The sequence below is a fragment of the Molothrus aeneus genome, chromosome 24 (genome assembly GCF_037042795.1).
Source record: "Molothrus aeneus isolate 106 chromosome 24, BPBGC_Maene_1.0, whole genome shotgun sequence".
NCBI lineage: Eukaryota > Metazoa > Chordata > Aves > Passeriformes > Icteridae > Molothrus > Molothrus aeneus.
The window spans coordinates 5,393,247-5,410,966 of record NC_089669.1 but is presented as its reverse complement, the minus strand read 5'-3'; the positions used below and the strand labels follow the sequence as shown (position 1 = coordinate 5,410,966).

General features: G+C 54.2%; 1 protein-coding gene across 3 annotated transcripts in view; it reads right to left on the bottom strand.

Annotated features, from left to right (window-relative positions):
- CACNA1S (calcium voltage-gated channel subunit alpha1 S) overlaps nt 1-17,720 on the bottom strand; it is a 63,251-nt gene that overhangs the window by 21,943 nt on the left and 23,588 nt on the right. For all 3 annotated transcript variants that reach the window (XM_066565417.1, XM_066565419.1, XM_066565420.1), the window contains exons 8-25: nt 17,326-17,474; nt 15,451-15,532; nt 14,763-14,923; nt 12,266-12,491; nt 9,948-10,155; nt 9,555-9,675; nt 9,036-9,150; nt 8,818-8,911; nt 8,040-8,109; nt 7,669-7,801; nt 7,274-7,403; nt 5,741-5,800; nt 4,315-4,421; nt 3,818-3,905; nt 3,482-3,589; nt 2,635-2,687; nt 1,422-1,568; nt 275-476 (exon numbers count right to left, since the gene is read on the bottom strand). In XM_066565417.1, coding sequence (XP_066421514.1) covers nt 275-476; nt 1,422-1,568; nt 2,635-2,687; nt 3,482-3,589; nt 3,818-3,905; nt 4,315-4,421; nt 5,741-5,800; nt 7,274-7,403; nt 7,669-7,801; nt 8,040-8,109; nt 8,818-8,911; nt 9,036-9,150; nt 9,555-9,675; nt 9,948-10,155; nt 12,266-12,491; nt 14,763-14,923; nt 15,451-15,532; nt 17,326-17,474 — 2,254 coding nt within the window. The remainder of the gene's footprint in view (nt 1-274; nt 477-1,421; nt 1,569-2,634; nt 2,688-3,481; nt 3,590-3,817; nt 3,906-4,314; nt 4,422-5,740; nt 5,801-7,273; nt 7,404-7,668; nt 7,802-8,039; nt 8,110-8,817; nt 8,912-9,035; nt 9,151-9,554; nt 9,676-9,947; nt 10,156-12,265; nt 12,492-14,762; nt 14,924-15,450; nt 15,533-17,325; nt 17,475-17,720) is intronic.

Here is a 17,720-nt window from a genome sequence, read left to right as displayed (position 1 = left end):
GGGCACAACCCTCTGCTCCAGCTCACTCTGGGCACCCCACCTGTCCAGGGAGGCCCACTCCCAGTTTCTGGTCCCCTCTGCCCTTCCCTCAGGCTTGTTTTGTGCTAGACATGGGTGCAGCTAGCCCTGCCCCAGCAGCAAACAGGCCTGGGGCAGGTTCAACTCATCTGTGTCAGCAGTGTCACCACAAAGAGGGGCTGATCCAAATCAGCCAGCCCCAGGTGTGCCAGGTCCAGGGCTGGTCCTCCCTGTCCTGTTCCAGCAGCCCCATTACCTGGTTCTTGTCCAGCTCACAGTTCTTGTACTCATTCTCCCCTTGCTCCTGGAAGGTGACGATGACAAAGCCCACAAAGATGTTCATCATGAAGAAGGCAATGAGGATGATGTAGATGATGAAGAACATTGCAATCTCCACCCGGTAGTTGTAGATAGGGCCTACATTCTCAGCATTGGTGTCAATGGCCTTGTACAGCAGCCTACAGGAGGGAAATTGGGGCAACAGAAACCATAATTGGGGTGGAAAGACCATGACTCCTCTTGAAAGTTACAGAGAGCTTTGGGGACATCCAACAATGGTGGGACAGGACTGCCTGGGTAACCCTGCCAGCTCCACAGCCACTGCCAGGGGGACTGGTCCTGCTTCTCACCCTGGATAGCTCTTCTTTCTTTACCCTGGACAAGGCCCATGTGTCTCAGGTTAGCTGGGGGTGTGCATTCTATCCCCATCTGTCAGAGCTGGGGCAGTTCTCTGCTGGTCATGGGGCAGTTTTCTTTATCTCTCCCACAGCCAATCCTCCCTCCAGGAGATCTCTGCTGTCCATGGCCAGTGAGTGTCCCTGCAGGGCTGATCCAATCCCATCATCCCATGGGGAGATGCTCCGCCCAGGGGAGGAGCCAAGCATTCCTACCTGGGTACAATCTGAGCCTGGAACAGCACAGCAGCCTTTGCCCAGTGCATTCCCAGAGGAGCAGCTTCTGCTGCCCTGCATGGCCAGAGGGAGCCCAGGCCCATCTGCAGCAGCCCTGGAGCTGCAGAGGAAAACTCCCCCCTTGTGCAGGATCCCTGCTCCAGCAGAGCCACAGCTGGCACTGCAGGAGGGCTGAGCCCCCATGGGATGGGGCTGTGCCACCCCCTGACACACAGGGGACAGGGACTGCTCTGACTCTGGCAGTGGTTTGTATTACTGCATTTTTTATTTTATTTTAATTTTCTTCCCTAATAAAGAACTGTTATTCCTGCTCCCATATCTTTCCCTGAGAGTCTTTTAATTTCAAAATTATAATAATTCAGAGGGAGGACATTTATATTTTCCATTTCAGGGCAGGCTCCTGCCCTCCTTAGCAGACACCTGGCTTTTCAAACCAAGACCCCGTGGCAGTGCCCTGCTCCCAGCACAGACCTTCCCTCAGCAGGGACTCACTCTGGCCAGCCCTCGAAGGTGGAGACAGTGAACAGTGACATCATGGCTGAGAAGACGTTGTTGAAGTGGAAGTCGTTGTGCAGCCAGACACGCTCCTGGACCTCGATCTGTGTGGGGTCTGCGTCCACGTAGTTGATGAACTGACCCCTGCAGCAGAGGGGACACAGAGCTCACAGGCAGGGCCCCCTCACCCCCACTGGCCTGGCCCTCCTTGGTCCCTGGGAGGGGAGCAGAGCCCTGTGCTTGTTCCTGATTTACCCCAGGTGTTGCACTGTGATTTCAGGGTTTACCTCAGAACCCCGGGTCCCTCCCCTGATAATTCCCTCCCAGGTGTGTCAGTCACCTCTCCTTTCCCCTCCCAGCACTGTCTGTCAGTCCTGGCATTCCAGAAGGGCCTCGAGTGATTGGCAGATCCAAAGGATGCCCTCTACCCCTGGGGGGCCCTGGGCCATCCAGGTGTCCTTTGTCCCTTTGTCCCTCCCCTCCTGTCCCTGCTTGGTGGCTCCCTGCCCCTTCCCTGCCCCTCTCCCCGGGGTTAAAGGAGCGGCAGCCACGGGCTCAGGGAGTTCTGTGGGAGCTGGTGCTGCATTCAGAGGCCTGAGGGCCAGAATAAAGCTCTGGATCCAAACCCTCCATCAGAACCCACTCCTTTCCTTCACCATCCCCTTAAAGCTTCTCCACAGAGGGAAACCCCAGGAGCAGCCCCTGTTATGGGGGGAAGCTCCATCCCAGCACCACCAGAGCTCCTGCAGGCCTGGACTTGTCCCCACGTGCCAACTGCAGCACCCAGGCAGCCAAAAGTGTCTGTGGGGTGAAACACCACACACCCAGCCAGGCAAAAGTGTCTGTGGGGTGAAACACCACACACCCAGCCAGCCAAAAGTGTCTGTGGGGTGAAACACCACACACCCAGGCAGCCAAAAGTGTCTGTGGGGTGAAACACCACACACCCAGGCAGCCCAAAGTGTCTGTGAGGTGAAACACCACACAATGTCACTATTTGATTCAGCACCAAGGGCCAGACAAGCTCAGGTATGTCCTGTCCAGCTATATTGGTATTATTCCAATACCCAGGGACAAGGAGAACAGGATGACACCTCAGGTCCATTTTTTTGGATACAGCATTCCCACACAGGAACACAAGCATTCCCCACCACATCCCCCCAGCTCCCAGCCCTGGCCACTGCCCAGCTGGGAGCTGCAGAGCTCTTACCTGCACTCCTTCTCTGTCAGCTTGGATGGGTCTGTGCACCTGTAGAACTTGCCCTGCATTCAACAGACACCAGAAGAGGCCATGGCTTTGCTTTGACCTTAGAAGCCCTGGGGAGTTTTGACTTTTTCGCAGCCCTCAGTCAGTGCCCCCCTCACCACCTCGATGCAGACCCTGGCCCTCCCCACTGGGCATGCCAAACAAACCAGTTCACAAGGCATTTCCAGAGTCATGGCAGACCAGGGGTCAATCCCAGGCTGAGATCAAGAAACACTGCTGGAGATGGGAACAAACCTTCCACAGCCCTGAGCTGAGGCCTGCCTAGCTCACCCTGCCTGGGAGTCAACTGTCTGGGAAACAGGGGAGAAAGCAGTACCCAGAGAATGAGCTAAAAGCTAAGGTGTGCTGGCAGCCCTGCTCAGTCTGCTGGCTGTCCTGAAAGCTCTTCCCACATCAGCTCAGAGTTTAAGCTCAGTTATTCGAACAAAACTGAGCTCAGGCAGGGCCAGCTCTGCCTTAGAGCAGCCAAGGCCCAGAGAGCAGGAGCAGCGCTGCGAGAAAGGAAACCCTTCACAACCAAAGCACAGAGGAAATCAGTCAGAAGGGCCTCCTGCCCTAGACAGAGGAAACTGAGGCACAAAGGGAGGTGAGGCAGCCCTTCACAGGTGCTGTCTGGAGCTGACAGTACCCTGGGTGCTTCCTGCCCTCCTCTCACTGCAGGCTCCTCTGTGGCTCCTCTCTCAAGCCTGTGCTGACCCAGCACTGCAGGCACCATCCCCAGGGTGATGTCCAGGAGAGCCCAGCCAGGATGTCCTTGAGCAGAAGGTCCCTCCTGCCCAGCTGAGCTCACCTTGAAGAGCTGAACTCCAATGCAGGCAAACATGAACTGCAGCAACGTCGTGACAACCACGATGTTACCAATGGTCTTGATGGCCACAAACACACACTGGACCACGTGCTGCAGAGGGGGAGGACAATGCAGATGTGACCACAGCTGGGGCAAGCCCCTGCTCTGTGTCCCACACCCTCCCACTCCAGGGAGAGTGGGAGCCTGCCAGAGCAGAGGGACTGGGCAGAGCCCTTCCACAGATGGGTGGTGGGAATTGGGAACAGGCACGATGCCTGCCACACAACCTCCAGGTGGGACTGCCATGGGATGGGTCCCCTGTCCCAGCCTCTCACTCACCTTCAGCCCCTTTGCCCTGTTAATGGCTCGCAGAGGCCTCAGCACCCTCAGCACCCGCAGGATCTTCACCACAGAGATGGTGCTGGACCTGGGCAGGAAGGCACAGCTGAGCTGGGGCCCCTTCCCTGCCCAGGCTAGGCTGGCACAGCCCCAGCAAGCAGCCTAGGAGGGCAGGCTGGGGCCAGCAGCGAGGGACAAGGGATGGCAGACACGCAGATGTCACCAGCCACCACCCCACATAAGGCCAAGTGACACTGGCAGCGGGAGGAAGCAGATCCAAACTGAATTTCTACCCACAGACATTTGACACTCAAGGAGTGTCCTTTGACTTCCTTGACCAGTTTGTGGGCCTGTCTCCCAGTTGTCCATGCCCATGTGCCCTATACGTGACATGATGGACACATTGGGCTGGCTGCTCCTCCTCCACCCACCATCCCCAGCTGCCCCACCAGCCTGAACAGCCCAGTGCCCACCCTGTGGCACATGGAGGTGCTTACTCAAATCCCATGGAGATGAGGGAGACAGCGACCACCAGTAAGTCAAGGATGTTGAAGGAGTTCCTGCAGAAGGAGCCTTTGTGCAGGAAAGCACCGTAGGTTGTCATCTGGGGAGCAGAAGGAGTTAGGAGACAGGCTGGGCAGGGCTCAGGGGAATGGTTCCTCCAAGGGAATGGGCACAAGGGACTTCTCACAGCTCCATGGCCTGGGCACCCTGTCCTGCTCAGACCCCTCCAGCCAGGCAGGAACCTGGCTTCAGGTGGAAATCCTCTGTGCAACACTGGCTGGAGACAACTCTCCCAGTCAGTCAGCAAATTAAAGAGGAGAATTAGCAAAGACCCTTGGAGTGGAACAACATGTGACTTTTGTCCACAGATTTTCATTGATTTCTTTGTCTCTTTTTCTTAATAAAAATGCTGATGCCATGGCTGATGTGTCCCCATGTCACAGCACAGCTGGTTTAGCTGCCTGACCTCCCTGGAGAGGACACATGGCCTCTGGGACAGGTCACACATCACCCAGACTGCATGAATGAACTCTCCAGGAGGATCAGCTGGAAGTTCCTCCTCACTGAGACCTTCAGGAGCATGGAGGCCTGAGGAGTGGGAGTGTCCATGGCCACAAAAGTCTAGACCTGGAAGTTTCTCCTCACTGAGACCTTCAGGAGCATGGAGGCCTGAGGAGTGGGAGTGTAGTGGAATCATATTGTTAGTGCTGAGGTGGTTAGGAGAGCAGCAGCTGCTCCTAGGATGGGTCAGGGGCTAGGAATGTGCCTGGTGTGCCATGGAGAGTCAGATATTTTCTTGTAGGTAGAGGCTCAGTAGGAGCACAAAGACATAGGCTTGGATTATCGCTACTGCTCCCTCTAGGATAGTTAGTAAGAAGAGAACTGGTAGAGTTAGGAGTCAAACTGCTGGTATTGATGCCTAAGGCTGTCCATGGCCATAAAAGTCTAGACCTGGAAGTTTCTCCTCACTGAGACCTTCAGGAACATGAATGCCTGAGGACTGGAGTGCCCATGGCCACAAAAGTCTGGACCTGTCGCCATTGAGTTAGGAATGGTTGAAGAAAGGCGACATTGACTCTTATGATTAGAAGGTATAAAGTGAGATTTATTAGGAACTTTACATATTTATGGATTGTTCACATAGAACTTGATTGGTTTATAAATAACACTCTTTATACTATTGGTTAGTTAGGAATAACACTTGTTGGTAAAATATTTTTTTATAAACATCATGTATAAATATTCTACATGTTCACAAGCACTAGGTATAGAGATTAAGATAAGAATTGTTTTAATTCTTTCTCTGAGCATTCTCACAACTTTCCTAGGATGATGCCTGGGAAAGTTACCTGTTTCTCTCTCTGACTAACCTGTCACATCCACACAGACCTATGTGCTAAGCCATGCTCATGGACTCACCTTCAAGACGATTTCAACTGTGAAGACAGAGGTGAAACCAATGTCAAAATATCCAAGAATCTGGAGACAGAGACACCAGCACAGGATGAGACTTGGGTGACAAGGGAAACATTCAGTGTGCTCAAACATCCTGAAGCTGTCCAGTCTATGGACTGGGGAGCCCATCCAGCTCAACAGTCTCTAAACCCAGTACCAAGAACACTCCTGAACTCTCCCCAGCTTTGCTGATTTTCTCCACTGCATGATCCAACCTGCAGCTGGGACAAAGCTGTCTCTTGCCAGGTGAGTTCCACCTGAAAGCATGTGATCCCCAAAAACCCCAAGTGCCCTGGGAAGCTGTCTCATGTGAGATCCCCCAGGCCCTGCCAGACCCACTGATGCCTTGAAGGACAGGAGCTGTGGCTCCCATGGCTGGATGCCACAGCATTCAAGGGCACTGCACCAGAGGTCCAGTTTGCTGCCTCACAGGATGTCTCTTTCCCCAACCACAGTTTCAAACCAAATTAATCCTGCACACCCTGGCAGGTGGATCTTTTCACCCAGAAGTAAACTGAGACATGGAGCAGTAAAACCTTGTCCCAGCTGCACCCTGAATGGGAAGCACATCCAGCATCGCCTGCCAGAGTGCACTGCCCTCCCAGAGGCAGGGTTGGCATCCCAGCCTAGGAACAGCATCTGGCAAGTAAATCCCTGCTTAGTGGGGAGCTGGGAGTCTCCATGAGGTCTCCCTTGTTGCGTTGTGATTTCAGGGTTTACCTCAGAACCCCGGGTCCCTCCCCTGATAATTCCCTCCCAGGTGTGTCAGTCACCTCTCCTTTCCCCTCCCAGCACTGTCTGTCAGTCCTGGCATTCCAGAAGGGCATTGAGTGATTGGCAGATCCAAAGGATGCCCTCTACCCCTGGGGGGCATTGGGCCATCCAGGTGTCCTTTGTCCCTTTGTCCCTCTCCTCCTGTCCCTGCTTGGTGCCTCCCTGCCCCTTCCCTGCCCCTCTCCCCGGGGTTAAAGGAGCGGCAGCCACGGGCTCAGGGAGTTCTGTTGGAGCTGGTGCTGCATTCAGAGGCCTGAGGGCCAGAATAAAGCTCTGGATCCAAACCCTCCATCAGAACCCACTCCTTTCCTTCACCATCTCCTTAAAGCTTCTCCACAGAGGGAAACCTGAGGAGCAGCCCCTGTTAGGGGGGAAGCTCCATCCCAGCAGCACCAGAGCTCCTGCAGGCCTGGACTTGTCTGCAGTGCCCAGCTGCAGCACCCAGCCAGGCAAAAGTGTCTGTGGGGTGAAACACCACACACCCAGCCAGCCAAAAGTGTCTGTGGGGTGAAACACCACACACCCAGGCAGCCAAAAGTGTCTGTGGGGTGAAACACCACACACCCAGCCAGCCAAAAGTGTCTGTGGGGTGAAACACCCCACAATGCCGCTATTTGGTTCAGCAGCAAGGGCCAGACAAGCTCAGGCACGTCCCATACACAATATTGGTAATAATTCCAATACTCCCCCACCCACCCCAAACCCCCACATCTCTGCAGGCACCTTGTTGCGGAAGGACTCGGCCCGGATGGGATCCTCAGCTGCCAGGGAAATGCTGCTGAGCAGGATGAAGAGCAGGATGAAGTTGGTGAACCAGGTGGCGTTAACAGTTCTGTGGCACAGGACCCGAAACCTGCCAGGGACAGAAATGCCACAGGATGCTGCAAGGGGCATCAGACAGGGCCATGCAGCCTGGCAGAGGGATATGGCCAAACCCTGAGGACAGGAAGGCCCTGGGCATGGAAGGGTGTCTGTTCCAGTCCTTTCACAGAGAAGGCTTTTCCCCATGAGCTGGTTCCCTTCAGAACTGGTTGTCATGCTCAAACAAGACCCTGCTGTGAACAGCTGGTGCCAGAGACACTGGGCATGCTTGGGCAGGGAGAAGGGGCAGTGCCTACTTGTTGGTTGGGCTGAAGATGAAGAATGAGCTGGCTTCAGGCATGGGCACAGCCTTCTCCTTCAGCTGTAGCTCTGCAAGGGGACGGGGCCGAGGACTCAGGGGGATTTCAGGCTCATCTTCCTCATCATCACCTGTAGGGTGACCATGAAAAGGGAAAAGAAAAGAATCATCCAGAGAGGGAGAGGGAATATGACCTTATGGACAAGCTTATGGACAATCTTCTGATGCCGTGATCCTGATATGGCATGCAAGCCAGAAGGACCTCAGCACCCCAAGGCTGGTGAAAGCTCACTGCATCCTTTGCCCACACACCATCCCTCTGCTGTGCCTCCTCAGCCTTCCTGCTGCCCTGACAGGGACAAATCTTACCTGGGAAGTCTGCAGAAGGGTAGGGGTCTTTGATCTCATTGACATTGGATTCAAATTCGTCCACTTTCAACTGAAACAAGAAGAGACAGAGAGGAGGAGGATGTGCAGCTGCACGTGCCAGCTGGCCAGACCCTCTCATCTTGGAAGCCACATGGGACAAGCAGCATCTCTGCCTTGGGCCCATACAGCGGCACAGAGTGCTGGCCCAGGCTGGAACCTGGTGAGGGGATGCTACAATTGAAGCAAAGAGGATGGGAAACAGGAATGTGTCCTGGAGCTGTGCAAATATGCCAGGAGAGAAAAAGATAGGGAGGAACTCCTGAAAGAGCTTTTAAGAGCACCTCTGGATAGTGGAAAGGAAAGTAGCTGCTGGCCAGATCCTCCTCAGAGGCAGCTCAGCACAGCCAGCACAGCTGAACAGAGGGGTTTGCACATGGGGGGTGCTGGTGTGGACATAAGGGAGATCTGGGATGCTGCTGACTTGCTTTGCTCCATCCCACACTGGTGTGCACCAGCCACTGGCAGCTGGCTGTGGCCAAGGAAATGAACTGGAGAAAAAGGATCCCCAGCAATGGAGCAGTTTCAGCATGTCCTGCCTGCCCCCAGAGAGCCCCATCACCGAGAGCACCCATCACCAGTCCCAGCTACAGCAAGGAGTGATTCTGGACAAGAGGCCAGACCCAGACTGGCTCCAAGCCTTTGTCTCTCCTGGCTGGTGGGAAGAGGAGCCAGGACTACCCCCAGGAGCCCTCCAAGGCTCACCTCCACCAGAACTGACCTTGGCTGTTGTGGGAATCCCTTCTCCCTTTGCTTTCTGCTCCAGCTTCTTTGCCAGCATCTGCTTGTCCTCTTCAGATTTCTCTGGGTAACCTCTAAGCAGAGAGGAGGGCAGAGCAGGAACTGAAGTCTGGGCAGGGGCCATGGGAAAGCTCATTGTGTCCCCTCAGAGCCAAACAGGTGGTTTGGGAGCTCCCAGGCAGGGATGGCAGCACTCACCTGGACATCTTCCGCCGTTTGCGCTCCTCTGCTTTGGCCTTCTGGGCCAAGGTCAGGCTCTCAGCCTCAGCCAGGTTATCAACTGCAATGGCCAGGAACACATTGAGGAGGATATCTGGGGACACAGTGCTAAGGACACGGACGTGGTTCCTGTCTGGAGCCATCCATGGTCTCCAGGGTGCCTTAGAAACCCTCCTGGAGCTTGTGCTAACCCTGGCTGGTGATGCCTAACCAGCATCCATCCCTTGGGAGCACTGAGCTCTGAGCTGGCTGCCCTCTCTGGCTGAATCTCTGCCTGCCAGGAATCCAGACCTGCTCCATATGTGCTTTCCTTCAGTCCCCAGCCTTCAGCCACCACCAGTGCCAGCCCTTAAGCTCGTGGTTTGTTCCACTGCTCTTCACAACCAAAAGGCTTCAGGCAAGCACTGAAACTCTGAGGGAAGCCCCTGCTTCCCCCCTGCCCAGTCCTGTGCAGTTGATGCTATGGGGCCTGGGCCTGGCTTTGCAGGCAGAGGATACAGTTCCCACAGACAAAGAGGATGATGAAGTAGATGCAGACCAGCATGCCAGGAAAGGACGGGCCCCCGTAGGCCATGATCCCATCATACATGATTGAATTCCAGTCCTCTCCAGTAAGGATCTGGGAGCACAACAGTAATAAAGACTAAAGAGCATCCCCAGCAGAGCATGACAGAATCCCACAGACTGATCCCACCCTTCTGGCTCCATGGTCAAATCCTCCTTTCTGCTCAGCCCTGAACCTGAACTACTGCTCACAACTCCAGCTGCAATTCCCTGTTCCTGTCTCAAACCCCACAAACCCACATCCCCTTGAGCCCTAACTCCTGCCTGGAGAGACCCCCAGCCCAGGGGACACCCCCAGCCCCTGCTGCCCTTCCCCCTGCCCCAAACCTGGAAGACACTGATGAGGGCCTGGGGAAAGTTGTCGAACGTGCTGCGCCGCACTTCCATGTCCTCGAAATCAAACTTGCCCCCAAAGAGCTGCATGCCCAGCAGGGCAAAAACTATGATGAAGAGGAAGAGGAGGAGGAGCAGAGAGGCAATGGAGCGGACTGAGTTGAGCAGAGAAGCCACCAGGTTGCTTAAAGATGTCCAGTACCTGAGGAGAGACATGTGGGAGGTGAAAGATGGGGAGGGCTGTGGGCAGGACCAGGCAGGCACAGGGAACCCAGCCAAACAGACCAAGGTGATGTGCCAGCAGCCCAAAAAGGGGTACTCTGGACCCAGGCTGGGCTCTGGGATTGCTCCATGCAGGCTCTAGGAGGCAGAAATGAAGCTGCAGGCATGGTGTGACAAGCAAGATAACATTGCTGCCTGGACAGAGCAGGATGGGGAAGAGGGGTGAACACACAGTGGGTTGGGGCCACAGAGAAGAGTGAGGAGTCCTGGCCCACAGCTGTGGCATTCACATTCTCTGAAAAAATCCTTTCACCCAGGATTTTTGTCCTGGGAAGCTGAGAAGCCTCAGAGAAAAGGAAAACAATTCTCATCTCATTTGCTTCTCCTGTGTTTTGCTCCTTTGGAATGTGTTTGGGGATTGTTTACCCACAGGTGATTGTTCCATTCTGATGTGAATTGTTTTGTCTCATTGGCCAATCAGGACTGAGCTGTGTTGAGACTCTGGAAAGAGTCAGGAGTTTTCATTATTATCTTTTTAGCATTTTAGTAAGTATCCTTTCTGTATTCTTTAGTTAGGTATAGTATAGTATTCTTTAATATAATATAGTATTATAAAGTAATAAAATAGCCTTCTGAGAACATAGAGTCAGATTCATCATTCCTGCCTTCATCAGGACATTTCCCAGCAATATTTCCATACAATATTTCCATACTACACAATACACAGCAGCCCCACCCACAACATCCTAGAACCCAGAGCTAGAGTGGGGCCTCAGCTCTGTCCCACTCCCAGTCAAACCATGTCCTGGACACAAACCCCAGCCTGGCCTTGTTCTCTGCCCAGCAGCTCCCAGCTCTGTTCACTGCAGCCTCCCCTGGGGACAGCGATGCCCCAGAACTGTGAGGGATGCCCGAGCACCCTGAGCTGCCAGCAGCCAGTGTGCTCCACACACCCATGCACACACTCACACACACCCCACAGGCACACAGAGCACAGGTGTGCACACACACAGAGCTCAGCCCCACATACACAGAGCTCACACTCAGAGGGACACAGAGCACAGGTGTGCATGCACACACACAGAGCTCACACCCAGAGGGACACAAAGCACAGGTGTGCATGCACACACAGCTCAGCCCCAGGTACAAACACACTCAGAGGCACATAGAGCACAGGTGTGCACACACACACAGAGCTCAGCCCCAGGTACACACACACATAGCAGCACACCGAGCACAGATGTACACACACACACACACACACACACACACACAGAGCTCACACCCAGAGGCACACAGAGCACAGGTGTGCATACACACACAGAGCTCAGCCCCACATACACTCACACCCAGAGGCACACAGAGCACAGGTGTGCACACACACACAGAGGCACACAGAGCACAGGAGTGCACACACGCACACACACACAGAGCTCACACTCAGAGGCACACAGAGCACAGGTGTGCATGCACACACACAGAGCTCACACCCAGAGGCACACAGAGCACAGGTGTGCATACACACACAGAGCTCAGCCCCACATACACTCACACCCAGAGGCACACTGAGCACAGGTGTGCACACAAACACACCCAGAGGCACACAGAGCACAGGTGTGTGCACACACACACACACACACAGAGCTCACACTCAGAGGCACACAGAGCACAGGTGTGCATGCACACACACAGAGCTCACACCCAGAGGGACACAAAGCACAAGTGTGCACACACACAGAGCTCAGCCCCAGGTACACACAAACACACAGCTCAGCCCCACATACAATCACACCCAGAGGCACACTGAGCACAGGTGTGCACACACGCACAGAGGCGCACTGAGCACAGGTGTGCATGCACACGCACAGCTCAGCCCCACATACACTCACACCCAGAGGCACACAGAGCACAGGTGTGCACACACACAGAGCTCAGCCCCATGTACACACAAACACACAGCTCAGCCCCACATACACTCACACCCAGAGGCACACAGAGCACAGGTGTGCACACACGCACAGAGGCACACAGAGCACAGGTGTGCACACACGCACACAGCTCAGCCCCACCCACCCAGCTCCCTCCCCAACCTGGTGATCTTGAAGATGCGGAGGAGGCGGATGCAGCGCAGCACGGAGATGCCCAGGGGGGACAGGGTGCCCAGCTCCACCAGGATGAGCTCCAGGATGCCCGAGCACACCACGAAGCAGTCGAAGCGGTTGAAGAGGGACATGAAGTACTGGCGCAGCCCCAGCGCGTACATCTTCAGCAGCATCTCGGCCACAAACAGCGCCAGCAGCAAACGGTTGGCATTGTCTGGGTGGGAGATGAGCCTGTCAGAGCAGGGACCTCAACCCAGCGTGGCTGGGCAGCCAGGGAAGGAGGGCAGTGCTGCTCACCCTCCTCTGGCACACCAAGCCCTGAGCTGCAGCTTTTTGGGGACCACAGGGGGAGGAAGATGAGAGGGTGATGTGCAGCTGCATGCTTGTGTGTGTGAGCACACATTTGTACAGTGCACACGAGTCCATGCAGGGTGGGCACGTGGGCTGTGTGTGGGTATGTGGGGCTGAGATACACCTGTGCTCTGTGTGCCTCTGGGTGTGAGCTGTGTGTGGGTATGTGCACACCTGTGCTCCACGTGCTGCTGGGTGTCTGTGTGTATGGCACTGAGCTCTGTGTGTGTGCACACCTGTGCTCTGTGTGTCTCTGAGTGTGAGCTCTGTGTGTGTACATGGGGCTGAGCTCTGTGTGTGTGCACACCTGTGCTCTGTGTGCCTCTGGCTGTGAGTGTATGTGGGGCTGAGCTGTGTGTTTGTGTGTACATGGGGCTGAGCTCTGTGTGTTTGCACACCTGTGCTCCATGTGCCTCTAAGTGTGAGCTCTGTGTGTGTGTGTGCACACCTGTGCTCTGTGTGTCTCTGAGTGTGAGCTATGTGTGTGTGCATGGGGCTGAGCTCTGTGTGTGTGCACACCTGTGCTCCATGTGCCTGTGGGGGGGTGTGTGTGTGTGTGTGTGCAGGGGGCTGAGCTCTGTGTGTGTACCCATGTGTGCTCTGTGTGCCTCTGGGTGTCTGTATGGGTGTGTGCAAGTGGCTGAGCTGTGTGTGTGTGCACACCTGTGCTCTGTGTGCCTCTGGGTGTGAGCTGTGTGTGGGTGTGTGCACACCTGTGCTCCACATGCCTCTGGGTGTCTGTGTGTATGGCACTGAGCTCTGTGTGTGTGTGCACACCTGTGCTCTGTGTGCCTCTGGGTGTGAGCTCTGTGTGTGCACACCTGTGCTCCATGTGCCTCTGAGTGTGAGCTCTGTGTGTGTGTGTGTGCACACCTGTGCTCTGTGTGTCTCTGAGTGTGAGCTCTGTGTGTGTACATGGGGCTGAGCTCTGTGTGTGTGCACACCTGTGCTCCATGTCCCTCTGGGTGTGAGCTCTGTGTGTGCACACCTGTGCTCCATGTGCCTCTGAGTGTGAGCTCTGTGTGTGCACACCTGTGCTCTGTGTGTCTCTGAGTGTGAGCTCTGTGTGTGTACATGGGGCTGAGCTCTGTGTGTGTGCACACCTGTGCTCCATGTGCCTGTGGGGGGGTGTGTGTGTGTGTGTGTGCAGGGGGCTGAGCTCTGTGTGTGTACCCATCTGTGCTCTGTGTGCCTCTGGGTGTCTGTATGGGTGTGTGCAAGTGGCTGAGCTCTGTGTGTGTGCACACCTGTGCTCCACATGCCTCTGGGTGTCTGTGTGTATGGCGCTGAGCTCTGTGCGTGTGTGCACACCTGTGCTCTGTGTGCCTCTGAGTGTGAGCTATGTGTGTGTGTGTGTGCACACCTGTGCTCCATGTGCCTCTGAGTGTGAGCTCTGTGTGTGTGCACACCTGTGCTCTGTGTGTCTCTGAGTGTGAGCTCTGTGTGTGTACATGGGGCTGAGCTCTGTGTGTGTGCACACCTGTGCTCCATGTGCCTCTGGGTGTGTGTGTACACGGGGGCTGAGCTGTGTGTTTGTGTGTACATGGGGCTGAGCTCTGTGTGTGTGCACACCTGTGCTCTGTGTGCCTCTGGGTGTGAGCTCTGTGTGTGCACACCTGTGCTCCATGTGCCTCTAGGTGTGAGCTCTGTGTGTGCACACCTGTGCTCTGTGTGTCTCTGAGTGTGAGCTCTGTGTGTGTACATGGGGCTGAGCTCTGTGTGTGTGTGCACACCTGTGCTCTGTGTGCCTCTGGGTGTGTGTGTACACGGGCCTGAGCTCTGTGTGTGTGCACACCTGTGCTCTGGGGGTGTGGGGAGGTGCAGTCAGTGGGGCTGCATGCACAAATGCATGTGGCTGCACAGCATGAGTGCATGCCATGTGTGCAGAGGTGCCAATGCACACACTCTGTGTGTGTTCACCATGCCAGATCATGTCCCTGAGAGTACTGAGTGTGCTCAGTGTGAGCTGTATGACAGCAGGGCTCACACACACACGCTCAGCGCAGGTTCTGAGTGTGCCTGAGAGCCTCTGTGCCGTGCCAGTGTGGCTGTGCACTTACAGCAGGAGCTCACACAGCTCTCTGGGGCACCAGGGTGTCCTGGGCCCTCCTTCTCTCTCGGGCTCTTTGCTCACCTTGCACCTGTGTCAGCCACTCTGGCTGGAAGTGGTGCTCAGAGGCAATGGACAGGGTGTTCAGTGCCACCATCAGGATGACAAGCCAGTAGAAGAACTTGGACTTCACCACATCCCTGCACTTCCTACGAAACATTCGGTTCCAACGCCTCCACTGACGGCTGGAAAGATGGCAAAGGATCAGCAGAGATGGCAGTGGGCCAGACCCAGGCCCTTGGGCTGTGCCTGCAGGACAAAGCCACCCCTGCTCCCTCCCTGGAAAGGGATGAGGACCATAACCTGCACCTGGAACTCAGTGCAGTCACTCAGGCACTGCAGCTCATTCACCCTCCTGGCTCAATTTTGGCTCCAGCCCCTCTCACAGGGGGCTTGCAGGCACAGTGTAATTGCAAATTACACTGTAATTGAGGAGAAAATTGCAATTGTAGTGTCCTAAATTACACACTGTGCTGCACAAGCCTTGGGAGGATGCTGGGAGCCTGGTCCCACAGCAAAGACTTTGTCCACCTTGAGGAGCTTTTTGCCAGTACCATAGCCAAATTCCCTGTTTGCTACCCCAATGTTTGCATCTTCCCCCAAGCACCAGTCCCTGTCTCTCTGCCAAAAACTGGGGGCTGACCAGGAAAGCCTGTCCCAGCTGGTGAGAGACAGTGGAAGCCCACAAGCAGATGGTTCAGAGCATACTTACAAGAAGAGAATCCACTTGTTCATGCCCTCAATTTCATACAAGCTCTCTGTCTCTGACCCTCCTTCATCCGATGGCATCATACCTAGAGGGAATGACATCACAGGCTTTCCTTGGAGCCCTTGGGAAGAACATGTGGGAGGTAACCTCTTCCAAAGTACACCAGGAAGAGCTTCCCCACCAAGCAATGTGAATAATGGCAGGGAGTCAGCAGTGGGATTATTCAGAAGTGAATAATCCCCACCAAGCAGTGCCATCCCAGGGAGTCAGCAACCAAAGTTTGGGCAGAAGGCTTTGAGGGTGAGGTGCAAACCAAGCACGAGGCATGAGAAACTCCTGCCCTGCAGGAGGAGCAGCAGCAGCCCAGAGAGGGACAGCAGCAAGTATCCCAGCACGGAAAAACTGGGGCCAGCTGGGATCTGAGCAAAGGCTGAACAGAACATGGGCCACAGCTCTGGAAGAAGTGTTTTATCTGTCCCACTGTTTCCCAAGGCTCTTTGCACACATGCATCACTCAGCTGGAGGCATCAAAAGTGCTTTCACCAGGTAGGGTGGCACAGCAAACCCTGTGGCTCTGTGGTAGAACTCCCCAGGCTTTGCTGAGCTTTTGGCTAGATGCCTGTACCTCCTTCCCTGGGCCACTTTTAATCCCTAGAAATTGTCAAGTGATGGCAAGAAATTAATGCATCTGCTAGTGTGAGAGCTTGTGGCCCTGCACTGTACCCCTGCACACCAGGGGCACATGATCCTCATGGCCTTTTCAGCCCCTCTTGCCAAAGGAGACTCAGGCCTTGCTTGTGGTCTGCTGTGGCATTCACATTCTCTGAAAAAATTCCTTTGGCCAGGATTTTTCTCCTGGGAAGCTGAAAGGCAGTGAGAAGCCTCAGAGAAAAGGAAAATAATTCTTATCTCATTTTCTTCTCCTGTGTTGTGCTCATGTGGAATGTGTTTGGAGATTGTTTACCCACAGGTGATTGTTCCATTGGATTCTGGTGTGAGTTGTTTTGACTCTTTGGCCAATTGGGGCCAAGCTGTGTTTGGGGCTCTGGAAAGAGTCAGGAGTTTTCATTATTATCTTTTTAGCATTCAGTATCTTTTCTGAATTCTTTAGTATAGTATACTATTCTTTAATATAATATAGTATAATAAAGTAATAAATTAGCCTTCTGAGAACATGGAGTCAGATGCACCATTCTTCCCTTTAACGAGGGGTTGCCTGCTTTTACATTAGTCTGCAAATTTTAAACACTGTGGTTGAAATGGATTTACCATCAGGGATAAATTATTGCTAGTTAGGGTCAGATTCAACCAAATTATTCAGGAAATTTAAAAAAAAAAGAGGAAGAAACTGTCTTGCAGAAGTCAAAGCATTTTGTTTCATGGGTTTTCAAGCAAAATGAGTCTTTGTGACTTCTTCAAAGACTCCCACCTTGCCTCTCTAGGTGGTCAGCAGCAGGAACCCAACTCTCAGGTGATGGCAAGAAATTAATGCATATGCTGATGAGAGAGCTTTGGCCCTGACTGTATCCCTGCACGCCAAGGGCACACACTCCTCATGGCCTTTTCAGCCCCTCTTGCCAAAGGAGACTCAGGCCTTGCTTGTGGTCTGCAAATTTTAAACACTGTGGTTGAAATGGACATTTACAATCAGGATAAATTATTGCTAGTTAGGGTCAGATTCAACCAAATCATTCAGGAAATTAAAAAAAAAAAAATGAAGGAAACTGTCCTGCAGAAGTCAAAGCATTTTGTTTCATGGGTTTTCAGGCAAAATGAGTCTTTGTGACTTCTTCAAAGACTCCCACCTTGCCTCTCTAGGTGTCAGCATAAGGAACCCAACCCTCAGGCTGAGGGTGTGTGAGCAAGCAGAGCTGGTACCTTCTCCCCTGGCCCGATCACTGTCCATGACCTCTGCGTGGGTGATCCAGTCCATGTAGCCCTTCAGATCCTCCTCCAGCTGCTGCTTCTCCCTCAGCTTCTGGAACGTTCCGCGCGACTTGGCCTTCTCGCGCTCCTTGGTGAACTCGCTGGGACAAGGCAAGCACCAGAGACTCAGCGGATGGCCTGAGGAGCTCAGGAATTCTCAGGAGCCACAGCTCTGTGCCAGGCCAGGCCTTGGAAAGCCCTGAAACACCCTGTACCATGTCTTAGGTTGGAAAAGGGGGTGTGTGTTCTATTCCCATCTGTGGGGCATCTATCTTCTGTTCATGGGGCAGTTTTCCTTATCTCTCCCACAACCCATCCTCCCTCCAGGAGATCTCTTCTGTCCATGG